The 12,152-nt window shown below is 40.7% G+C and overlaps 1 protein-coding gene across 2 annotated transcripts in view; it reads right to left on the bottom strand.

The window, feature by feature from the left end:
- The window catches only part of PDE6C (phosphodiesterase 6C), a 32,150-nt gene that overhangs the window by 6,270 nt on the left and 13,728 nt on the right, over window positions 1-12,152 (bottom strand). For both annotated transcript variants that reach the window (XM_063307403.1, XM_063307401.1), the window contains exons 12-18: window positions 6,384-6,530; window positions 4,525-4,632; window positions 4,319-4,428; window positions 1,357-1,444; window positions 1,118-1,218; window positions 337-444; window positions 189-252 (exon numbers count right to left, since the gene is read on the bottom strand). In XM_063307403.1, coding sequence (XP_063163473.1) covers window positions 189-252; window positions 337-444; window positions 1,118-1,218; window positions 1,357-1,444; window positions 4,319-4,428; window positions 4,525-4,632; window positions 6,384-6,530 — 726 coding nt within the window. The remainder of the gene's footprint in view (window positions 1-188; window positions 253-336; window positions 445-1,117; window positions 1,219-1,356; window positions 1,445-4,318; window positions 4,429-4,524; window positions 4,633-6,383; window positions 6,531-12,152) is intronic.

Raw genomic sequence — 12,152 nt, 5'->3', positions numbered from 1 at the left:
TGTACCCTGGGCTAGATGGAGCTTTGGTCTGATCTGGAAGGACTACTCTTAAGGGATTGTGGCTTCCTTAAAAACAAATATTGAATTTCTCCTTTGTTACATTATATTCAAATTGCTTTGCAAATACAGCAAATAGATTAGAAGTATAAATAAAATTCTAAGTTCTGCTTGATTCATATGGTGCCCACCTTACTTTGTACCTCCCAAGGTTTAGTGATGGCAGAAAGGTCACAACCAGTCATCATCATCGCCCTTTAAATAAAAATAATAGATTTAGATAGGAAAAAAAATCAGTATATTCCATGTTGCAGGAAGAGTAAAACTAAATTGACCTACATGATTACTTCTTTTTTGGTTGGGTCCATAGATACATATTTAATCGCGTCATTGTCATCTTGTATTTTTTCAGTGGCATCCACTATTTTTTGAAACATAGTTCTTTTCCTGTGAAAAATAATATCTTCTGTAATATATATGTCATATTTTTGAGGGTCTGCTTCAACATCCAGTATTGTGTGAATCTTAGCTTTGCCCTCCCCTCCAGTTCCCTGAGTACGGTCTGTATCTGCTCTAGACAGTCCCCAACCCCATGGGCTATGTTTGAGAGATGTGTAGTTAAGTTAGAAACTCCTGATAGATGGAGGTCAATCAACAGAATTACACCACTGAATCTGATTCATAGATTACAAGAGCCCAGTCCAACAGGGCTCCTGAAATTAGATCCAGGAATTAGTTGACAAAGCAGAAAGGAATAATGTTTATCACGCTGTATCTTAAGCATAGTAATGCCCTGATATTTGAACTCTACTAGATGAATCTTGCTAAGATACCTTATTGACTCTCAGTATCATATTTACTTCAGGTAATAATGTATATACATAAAGTACATTGGAATGCAATAGTTTTTATGATGCATAGATATGCAAAAGTTCAAATTTGACATAGTCACAGATTTCTTCAATTGTTGATGTTTGTATTATTTAATTTTGCTTTAATGCTGATTAAAACCACAAAAGTGCAAAATAAGCTTCTTAAAATTATAATATGACAAAATGCAGCAATTTAAATGTGCATAAGAAGATTTTGTTGTTTTATAAACAGGAAATAAAGGACTTACTTGAAATACAGAGCCAAGTCAGTCGCTATGATTGCAACTTCAAATATATGTAAAACAGCTTCATACTGGCGTTTATTTAGATTTTGGAAGATGTTTAAACTCTGCAGAATGAAGATTTTTTGCTAGTCAATACTGCTTCCAAAATAGAAAATAGCATTACCTACATGTATTAATGCTGCTGTTTTGCAATAGCTAGTAGAAATACATTCTGTATCAAATAAATGAAAATAAACACAGACCTCATCTTGTAGCAGTGTTTTACTGTACTCTAGATGGTGCCGTTCTAAAATGGAAGAGCCATGGAGCCTTGCCAGTGGAGCTGCTGACCTGGTAAAACATTATATAGTTTAAAATACCTCAGTTTTTCCCCCCCGAATCTTGGTTTTGCACATTTTAGAACAGTGGAGACAAGCTGTGGAGCATAGGCAACACCCTGTTTGCATACCTAGAATACCCCTGGAGTATCAGGTCCAAACTACTTGGCTTGGTTTCTATTTGAGGAGATCAGGGGCAAAATAGATGCATTAAGCCTTGTTTAAGATACCTATTTTATTTCTTAAAATGCATGGAAGCCTAACACAAAATCAAGTGATCTGCTCCACTTTGTTAGATTTCGAGGAACAAAATGGGTGCTTTCAGCTCTGCAAAGCTTATGACTTGTATTTTGCCCCTTCACTTCCCATGATCCTCATGTGGCAAAAAATGTTACCCATTCTTCAAAGGCCATTTACATCCCTCAAAGGCTGTCTATGTATTTATTAATCTTAAACTTGCTACCTGTAAATCCCCCACTTATGGTGTAGAGTTTGTCATGCTAATTTGCTTCTTATCAGTGAAGTCAGAACAACAAATCTTCCTGCTAGTCAGTCTCTGATCTCAGAAGGTGTCAAGGCTGACTTTTGAGCTCAGCATGGGCAGTTGCCAAAAGCTCAGGAGAGTTCAGCAATTGACATTGGAGACCCCAGAGACAAAATTCTTGGGCCAGCAGTGACTGTTAGATTAGCCATGGTCTGTTTTCTACCACTCGCAACCTCTGAAACGTAATGGATGTATCAGATTATAGAACAGTCTTTATACCGAGTTGTTTTCATTTATTTATTTTCAATTCACATTCAATTCAATTCAGAAAAGTCCCCTTAAAAATTATCATCCTCAACATGATTATTATGTATACCTCTCTTACTTTTAGAGGAGCTCAGAGAAGTTTAAAGGGGGTGGGAGGAGAGATAAATAAAACCATCACACTCCTTATGGACTTTTTGCTGAAAAAAGAGAAAAATGAACTTGTGATTTATGGGTTTGATTATCAGAAAAGGTAGACTACGGAAAGAAGGAAATTTAAGTTGTAACTTTAGAGAGATGGGGTAAAATATCAACGTACTTGTAACTCCTGTTAAGAAGACTGGAAGCTGCTTCTTTATAGCTTGTCTTTCCACTTTTTTTCATTTACTTACTACTTTTCTTTATTTTCCTTTTCTCCTTCAAAATTTATATTGTTTTTATTCTTTTAAAAAAATAGTTAATAAAAATTATATCTATCATCTATCGCAAGAAAACTAATGGTGTTTTCATTCTTTGAAACAAACATGAAATAAAGTAATCTAAAAATCATCCAATCTTGGACTAGTTATCCCATAAATGCCTGGGTGGATGGGTGTCTCATCAGCTGTTTTCTGAAAGAAGAAAATGTGATTGCCGGCCAAGCATCTTTCAGGAAAGAGTCCTATGATGTGGGTGTTGCTGCGGAGATGCTGTGCTCCTGACTATCACAAAGCTGAAACCCAGGGCTTTTCCAGCTGAATGAGTTGCATGACTTGGCTGAGACTAGGCAGAGAACTCCCCAGCTATACCACTGTCCCACCAGAAGTAGTACTATCTTATCCAAGCAAGTTAGCTTCCTAATTCCATCTATCCATATACCTCTTGTCTTATACAGGTTCAGCTTCAGTTCTGGGGGCCTCATCCAGGCCATCACTGCATCCAGGCAACTGTCAAACACCTGCACAGCCTTTCCTGATTTGAGTGGAAAGGACAGATGGAGCTAAGAATCATCAGCATATTGATGACACTAAACTCCAAATCTCAGGTTGTACAGATGTAGATACTGAGTAACAAAGGGAGAGAACTGAATTCAGTAGGATCTACAAATCGGGTGACATGGGCCAAGCAAAAATCTATTGCCACACCCTAGGGCAGTTCTGCAGGTAAGGATGGAAGTACTGTAAGAGTGCCCTCCAGCTACACCCCCCTGGACAGTCCAACAACATCCCCTGCTCAGTGGTCTCAAAGGCCACTGGGAGATCAAGGAGGATCAGCACCTAGTCTTGCCTCAATATTCAGCACTCATTGTGTCTCCCTCCCAGTAGAAGTTATTGATCAGGGCAGCCAAATCTGTTTCTGTGCTACCCCCAGGTCTGAACAAAACATTTAAAAGTAGCCATCACAGTACTACAATAGCAGGCAACAAATATAATAGGACAACGTATATCCGTTTTTGACAGTTCATTTTCAGAAATGGGAGTGATTATGTCTGTGCCAGGAGAGGCTTTGAATCAGCAAGTCTGCTCATCATCCCCATCCCACCTTAAAGAGAAAAGTCATGCAAGAGTTTGTACTTCCTGACCATCAATTGCTGCAGAATCTAAGTAGAATCTCTACATTTAGTAGCTGTGAATCTCCATGGTTAGTAGTATACTAACCATGCCATATTGAGTAGCTTTTGCTGTAGAGCTCAACTGGACAGAACTATTGGAACTTGCTTGTGAACTTCCCAGGGGCATCCAGTTGGTCACTGTGGTAAAAATGGTAAAGATAGTTCAACTCTTGGTGACAATATGGACACAACCAAACCGTTGTTTTCACAATGGCATGGAAATGGGTTGTCATTGCTTTTTTCTGGGCTGTTTTTTTTTAAATTCTCAGTTTAGCTTATGCTTCTGGTGTATCTGCTAGTCTCCATACAAGTATAACCAGACCTAACTCTGTTTAGCTTCCAAGTCCAACAAGAAACCAGGATATTGAAGCATGTAGATCTCTGGTTCCACCTTGAAGAGACTCTTACATTTGAGTTCTCATGGTTTACATGTTCTTTATAGTCAAGGAAACAAAAGAATGCTAGTTTAAGCATGAAATATTTTATAGTGACATGAAATAACATGTTATTTATTTAATAACCAAAGATAAACAAAATGTACCACTCACTTCATTTGATACAAGTTGTTGGTTCCTCTGTGATCAATATCATGGCAGAAAGCTGCAGCTACCAGAGCAAAGGCTTCTAGGTCAGTGTAATATTTCTTTAACCTACCGGTCTATAAAAAGAGATGCTTTTTTAACATTTCATATCTATATTTATATATCAAAATGAAAAGCAGATTATGGCTTAGATCCAATGTAACAACTGATACCATTAAAAGAGCAAACATGGTCTGTCCGACATTAAATCCATGCCGCCAGTTGTGGTAAGTGATGTCGCGATACCCTTTTCTGATTGTATACATCCATCTTGTGAGTACCTGTGACAAATAGAGACATTCCATTTTCTACTATTAAGTCTTGTGAACACTGTATAAGATAACCATCTCACTGTGATCATTAAAGCTGTTAAGGTGAGGGGGGATAGATGAACTTTCAGACCTGCAAAATCGATGTCAGCCTTGCAAGGCAGTCCAGACAAGAAGCACACCCAGGAATTCTAGCTCTATCTTTATTGTAAGGTTACATTAACAGACTCTTGCAACGCTGAAAGTACATTTCAGCATTGAAAGTACATTTCAGAGATTTTCTGAAAGTAATTTCAGAGTTGCAAGATTCTGTTAATGTAACCTTACAATAAAGACAGAGCTAGTATTCCTGGGTGTGCTTCTTGTCTACACTACCTTGCAAGGCTGACATCAATTTTGCAGGTCAGAAAGTACATCTCTCTCCCCCCACCCACCTCTTCACTTCACAGTCCAAGAAACTAGAGAGGATCCCTTCTGAGACATTTGCCACACCCCATTCCTTCTGCAGGCTCAGCTGCCTCTTATCTGACCATTGCCTAGTCTGTGACTCTTCCTCTTGTCTCCCAAGGTCATTCCCATATGCCACTATGAGTCCAAGCAGGAGGTGACCAACATGAATTACCATGGGTATAGCCTCCCAATCCAGGCATGGGTGCAAGATGGATTTGTGCAGGAACCCCCTGGTCACAGTTGCCAGCTGTTCTTCAAGCAGGAGCCAAAAGCCCAAGAGAAGCCCCAAAACTGTATACCAGTTCTGTCTGGGTGATTGTTACAGCATCCAAAATTAAAGATGGAAGGCCTCCAGATCCAGGGGGCACTTTACTCCACACCCTTAGACTTGCTAGGGTTAAGCCAGACTCCCCACAGTCTCCAGACACTAGGAAAGGACCTTGATGACATCACTTGTTCAGCCTGGAGTAAAGATGTATAGCAAATTATCATCTGCATACTGATGATACTTAACCTCACGCCAATAGATGATATCAATCAGTGGATTTGTGTAAATGTTAAATAGGAGTGGAGAGAGTGTAGAACCATGATGGAGTTCATAAAATCTCTCCCCTCCTACCAACAACAACTGGAACCTGTTCCAGAGGAAGGAGGAGAATGCCCTGCCCCTCACTCCCAACCCCTAAAGTCAGCCCAGAAGGAAACCCTGATTGATGGCATTGAAGACCACTGAGGAATCAAGGAGGGCCAGAATGGATGCACGATCTCATCCTGATCCTACTAAACAGCATCAACTAATATGATCAATAAACAGGACTGCCAGCTGGCTTTCTGTGGATACAAGAAGAGTGGAAAAATAATTAGATTTTGCCATTCTTATTGCCACAAGGTAACCCTTTATAAAAGCTCAATTGGATTCACTCTTTGTCCTCTTCTGCAGCACTCTAGGTGTCTCTTCTACTTCATCTCCCAAAATGCCTTTGAAAACTAGGGGCTTTCCAGATCCACATGCAGTAGGCGTCTCCCCAGGCACAATCTCATCTAGGGCCATCTCATCTCCTCATTCCAGGGAGTGACTAACACTGCAGTTGAATCATGCATCAGAGCCTTAGGAGTAACTCCCAATTCCCTCTGAAGCCCAGTAGGGTCCATCAGTGGGTCCTTTTTATGTCATGTTTGGAACTTGCTTTCTGGTACATTTGTCCCTAAGGCAAGCCATTGCTATCATGAAATAACTATCAGTTTGCAAAGCTGACATGTCATAGATTTCACACTGAACCATCTTTACTAAAATAAGGCAAAATGAATCTGACCTCTACTGGCACCTTGAACTTTTCTACAACATTTATCTGAAAGAACAATTGTATCCCACACTTGATCAAGTCATGATCTGTAACAGGGAAGTCACTGAAGTGAAATTCATAAAGCTCAGCATTCTTTGGATCAGGCAATTCCTCTGTCTGTTGAAGGAAAAAAACAAGATACCCTCAGTTTGACAGGTAAAAGATATTTTGATTAGGAAGGAACCTTTTTCAGCTTTTTTTGTTAATGGGAATACTGCCTTGCCAACAGCTTGGAATCAACACATTGCATATGCAGAATTCTCATGTTTCAAGACGCATGTCTAATAAAAACTAACCTATTCAATAATTATGAATTATTTTTCCAAAGAAAATATTTTTATGGCAGTGTAATATAATGCTTCCTAGTAGTTTGTGTGAGATACAACTTTTATTTAAGATAATCTGATCTATACTGATAGTTTCTGTAGGATGAAGATACATGTTACAGCAGACTGGCTCAATCTGTGCCCCTTCAGACTAAATTTGGCTCATCAAATATGCCCTGTTTGTGCATGGACATGGCATTCATCCTTTAGCCCCGTGGTTTGCAATTTCAGGCAAAGAAGCAGAGTGGAAAATTATGACTACCCTCCTATGGAAGTTATTCTGCATCACAGAAAAGGGCTCCCTAATCCATTCTCTTCCTACAGTCACCAGTCTGATGCTTTAAGAAGCCTGACGAGCAGGTATTAATAGTACTTTCCAGGTCATGCTCCCCAGCTGTCAAAATGTTGCCAACTCTGAGAATACCATAATTCAAATAAATAGAAAAGAGATTTATAAAAATGTATTCCCTTTCCTCCAATTCATGGGCATCCAGCAGAGGGAAACAAGAGGGTATAAAGTGAGGAAACATATATCACAATGCAAACTCTGCCCCTTTGATACATGAGTCATGATGTCACAAACATGAGCATAAGACACTGAGCTCACTTGGTGTTGTCACAGTTGGTTCTTGAATAATATAAGGAAGTCAGCATCCCGGGAACTGTATACTTCTTGTTCTGACAAGACCTCTGGATTCAACAAATGCTATTGCTCCAGTTGGTTTTGTGAATGGAAGGAGTGACCTTCTCTCAATGAATGGCCACTCTGGAATCAACTTAATCATTCAGCTCACAGTGACATTGAAACATTTAAATATCCACCTTTGTGCAGGATGGATCCTAAGCTTATGGGGTTTTACTATATAGGCTGTGCAATCTGAGCAATATAAGTCCTGTGACTCTCCAAAATATTGTTAGAGAGGATGGTCCAATATGAGTAATTGAGACATGCTCTGAACCCAATACTCAACTAGACTAGAATATTGCTCTGAATACCATGCAATCATGGAAGGGGCAGAGGGAACCAAACACCTACATGCTATAAAGTCTAATTTGTAAAGGCAGCAATAGTAACCATTTATTGCAATAGAAGAATCCCTAGGTGCTATTACAGGTAATTGGTAACATTAGGAATTTTAAATGTTTCTTACTTAATTATGGTATATTTGTGAATTATATACATTTTATAGCCCAAAGAAGAGGAAGTGCATTGAAATGGGATGCTAGTCAGAGAGGGAACAGGATAAAACAGTACATTATGTAGCAAGAGAGATGGCCCTCTAGTAAAATGGGAGTTCTGTATATAGAAGATTAGATGGAGAAAGAACCCGGTGGCTAGGAAGGCAGATCATAAGCTATGAATGTATGTATACATGTATGTGTGTGGGGGTGTATGGGGGTGTGTATGTATCTTCTTACCTACCTATCCTGAGCCCAAGCATTAAAAGTCAGAAAAGTGCTTTAACTGGGGCCTGGTAGTAGATTGGAGATTGGGAATTACTGCAATGATGAACCATCAGCATCTTATGTTAATAACATCTGATTCCAGTTCAAAGTCAAACAATCAGTCCACTTAACAATTTTTGAACTGTTCTCAGAAGCATCCCCTACCCCAAAGTACATTTCAGTTGTAAAGTTACTTTCAGTTGGAAGTTACTCTAACATGGATTAGTGAGGCTGTAATGGTATGTGGGGAAGATCTTGGGAGACGGGGCAAAGAGATGCTGCCTAGGGAATGATCAGATAAGAGACAGCATAGCCTGTAGCTGGATAGTAGGCGGGGCAAGAGGCTCAGAAGGGACCCTCCCTAATCTCTCTGGCTGTAAAGGACGGTGGGAGAATTGTACTTTCAGACTTGCAAGATTCTGTCAATGTAGCTTTACAATAAAGTAGAATTAGCTTATCTGGTTGTGTTTGCTGTCTGGTCTACCTGGTAAGGCTGACATCAGTCTTGCAAGTCTGAAAGTACAATTCTCCCACTGTCTGCTTTATAGCCTGAGAAACTAGGGACGGTCCCTTCTGAGCCTCTTGCCCTGCCCACTATCCAGCTGCAGGCTATGCTGTCCCTTATCTGACTGTTCACTAGGCAGCATCTCTTCAACCAATCTCCCAAGGTCTTTCCCACATACCATTACAGAGGCCAACTATTTCTATCCAGGAAGAATTATAGCTGGTGAATCTGGCTGGTATAAGATATTCCATGCTACAGTGGCTTAAGGAGCACCCTTGTCCTTTTAAGCCAATCCAAAACAGTATGAATATGACCCATCCAGGCTGAAAAGCAGCCTGCTAATCTGCCATATCTGGAATGATTCTCAGTTTATTCCTTTTCACCTAATCTGTTACAAGTTCAAGCACTGGTTTAATATCTCTGCTACTTCAGCTGATGGAAAACAGAAGTTATGTTTGGTGTAATCAGCATACAGAGAATACCTCATTTGATTCTCAGGATAACCTCACTTCCCTCAGTGGTTTTGTATGGATAACTTTATATGGCTAACAGAATGGAGTAATTGGACGTTTATGGCAACCCAAAGCATAAATAGTACATCAAATAGGGATTCCTCAGTGATCTGGAACTGATCTTCCAACTAGCATGAAAAAAGGTTCCACAAATTCCAATACCAGGCACCTTCCTCAGAAAGACCCACAACCAGCAGTATCAAAAAAGTCACACTTCTTCTCATCTGAGCCAATTGATGTGCCTAAACCAAATCTGTCACATTTTACAGCAACTAATCATTCACCAAGGAAACTCTAGTTTAGCAGTGGATATATTGGGTGGATGTATCTAGTTTAGCAGTGGATATATTAGGTGAAAATTCCAGCTACAAACATCAAAGCCAAGTTCTTGTTTTGCTTTGCAATTGCATTTCCTGCTATTTATTTTGATGCTAGGTCTGGGCCTCAAATCAGTCCCTCTCATAAAAATGGCATTCCTACGGTGAGGCACCTGCTTTATTCCATTTGAGAGCTAGGATTGCAAACTTTGTTATAGATAAGAACCTTTATATGTGGCAGTGCACAGTAGATTGCTGTATGAAGGATCTTCCCATACATTCCACAGATTTCTTACTATGATTCATACCACTTCTTAAACATGAGAAAGGAAGAATGAAAAAATAATCTAATGCATTAAAATTTAAATTTTAACAATCTAAAATGAAGAATACTTGGGGACAGAAAAGTTCTAATGACATTTGTTTGCTTACTCTTTCTCAAGACAGAACTAGGTGTAATAGAAGGCAGCTGGTACAAATGGCATCCTGATGAGCCATGTGATTATGCATTTATTTATTTATTTATTTATTTATTTATAAGATTTGTATGGCTGCCCATCTTAAAGTACAACTATAGGGGGCTCACAACAGCATGGCCCTGGAAATTTTACATATCATCTTAGAAATACATGATGAGAAGGGAAAGAACTCAACATGAAGATTCCATTTTCACTGGAAAGTCTATATATATATTCTTGAAATACAGAAGTCTTTCACGAGTATTTATAATCAATCTCAAATACGTGTCACAGAGCAAAATGTGCAATAAGAGCTAGAGAAGCAAGCTGCTAAGGACTCATTGTAATGGTTGCAAAGGAAGCAGGTTGTAATGGTTGTAAAGGAAGCAGGTCCACCCAATTGTCTTGTTGATAATTGACGAACGTCCGTAAATATTGTTCCAGTGTTGAATTAACAGCTTCAGTAGATCCATCCGTCTCTGGATGCCACGCAGTGGAGAGGGCTTGTTTGGTGCCAAGCAGTTTTAAAAATGACCTCCAAAACTGTGACGTAAATTGTGAGCCCCTGTCGCTCACCAAATGGGCGGGGATCCCGTGGAGCCGGTACACGTGTACGAGGAAGAGGCGTGCCAGCTGTTGCGCGGTGGGGATGGAAGCGCATGGGATAAAATGCGCTTGTTTGGAGAAAAAGTCCTTTACTACCCAAATGACTGTTTTTCGTTGACTGGGTGGGAGGTCCACAATAAAATCCATGGATATGTCCTGCCATGGGTAGGCAGGGGTGGCCACAGGTTGCAGAAAGCCTTGAGGCTTGCCAGGTTTGCGCTTGGTTGTTGCGCACACAGGACAAGCGGCCACATAAGTTTTAAGGTCCCTTAGAAGAGTTGGCCACCAGAATTGACGTCTGATGAGGTGAAGGGTTTTAAGGTACCCAAAATGTCCGGCCAACTTATTGTCATGGCAGCGCTGGAGGATCGTCTTTCGTAAAGCCTCAGGGACATACAGACGATCGTTTCGCCAGGCAAAGTCTTCAGTAAAAGTTACAGTGTTTAAATTCGCTTGTAACCAAGTGTCAGATTTCAGGTGGAAAAGCAACTGTTGTTTCAAGTCTGATGGAATTGGCAGACACGCCGGACAGGAGGGAGGCGGAGCAGTCTGGCGTTGAGCCTGTCGCGCTCGCGTCTGACTGCGTGTCACAGCTGCCAAACTCAATTGCTTTTCAGTCCATACAGTACCCTGTACCGTTGGCCCAGGGCCAGCATCTTGGGGTCTGCGTGATAAGGCATCTGCTAAAAAGTTTTTCCTGCCTGGTATAAATTTGAGTGTGAAATCAAAGCGAGTGAAAAATTCAGCCCATCGAAGTTGTTTGGGGCTGAGTTTTCGACTGGTGCTTAATGCTTCTAAGTTCTTATGATCAGTCCACACCTCGAAAGGGTGGGAAGCCCCTTCCAGTAAGTGACACCATGTTTCCAAGGCTGTTTTGACAGCAAACGCCTCTTTTTCCCAAACATGCCACCTTCTCTCTGTTTCTGTGAACTTGCGAGAGAGGTAAGCACAGGGTTTTAGAGTGCCAGGTTGGTCTGCTTGCAGCAGAATTGCTCCAATGGAGTAGTCGGAGGCGTCCACCTGCACTACAAAAGGCTTAGTTGGGTTAGGATGCTGCAAAATAGGTTCAGTGGTGAAAATCTGTTTGAGCGCATCGAACGCTTGTTGGCAGGCTGGGGTCCATTTAAGGAGTGCGCCTGGGTTCTTGGAGCGCCGCATATCCCCTTGAGCTTTAGTTTTTAGTAGTTCAGTTAGGGGAAGGGTGGTTTCAGCGAAATTTTGGGCAAATGCCCTGTAAAAATTGGCGAATCCAAGGAAACTTTGTAATTGCTGCCTGGTACGGGGAGGTTCCCATGCCACAATGGCTTCAACCTTGGCAGGGTCCGTCTCAATGCCCTCTGCTGAAATTCTATACCCTAAGTAATCAATCTGTGATTGATGGAAGGCACACTTGGACAGTTTCGCATACAACTCTGCTTTCCTCAGTTTAGCAAGCACTTGACGCACCAAGTGAATATGTTCTGTCATGGTTTCAGTATAAATTAACACATCATCCAAATACACTAAAACCCCTTTGAATAGGTGGTCATGCAAGACCTCATTGATAAGTTGCATAAAAACCCCAGGTGC

Source organism: Candoia aspera, chromosome 6 (assembly GCF_035149785.1).
Source record: "Candoia aspera isolate rCanAsp1 chromosome 6, rCanAsp1.hap2, whole genome shotgun sequence".
NCBI lineage: Eukaryota > Metazoa > Chordata > Lepidosauria > Squamata > Boidae > Candoia > Candoia aspera.
This window is presented reverse-complemented; position numbering and strand designations above follow the sequence as displayed.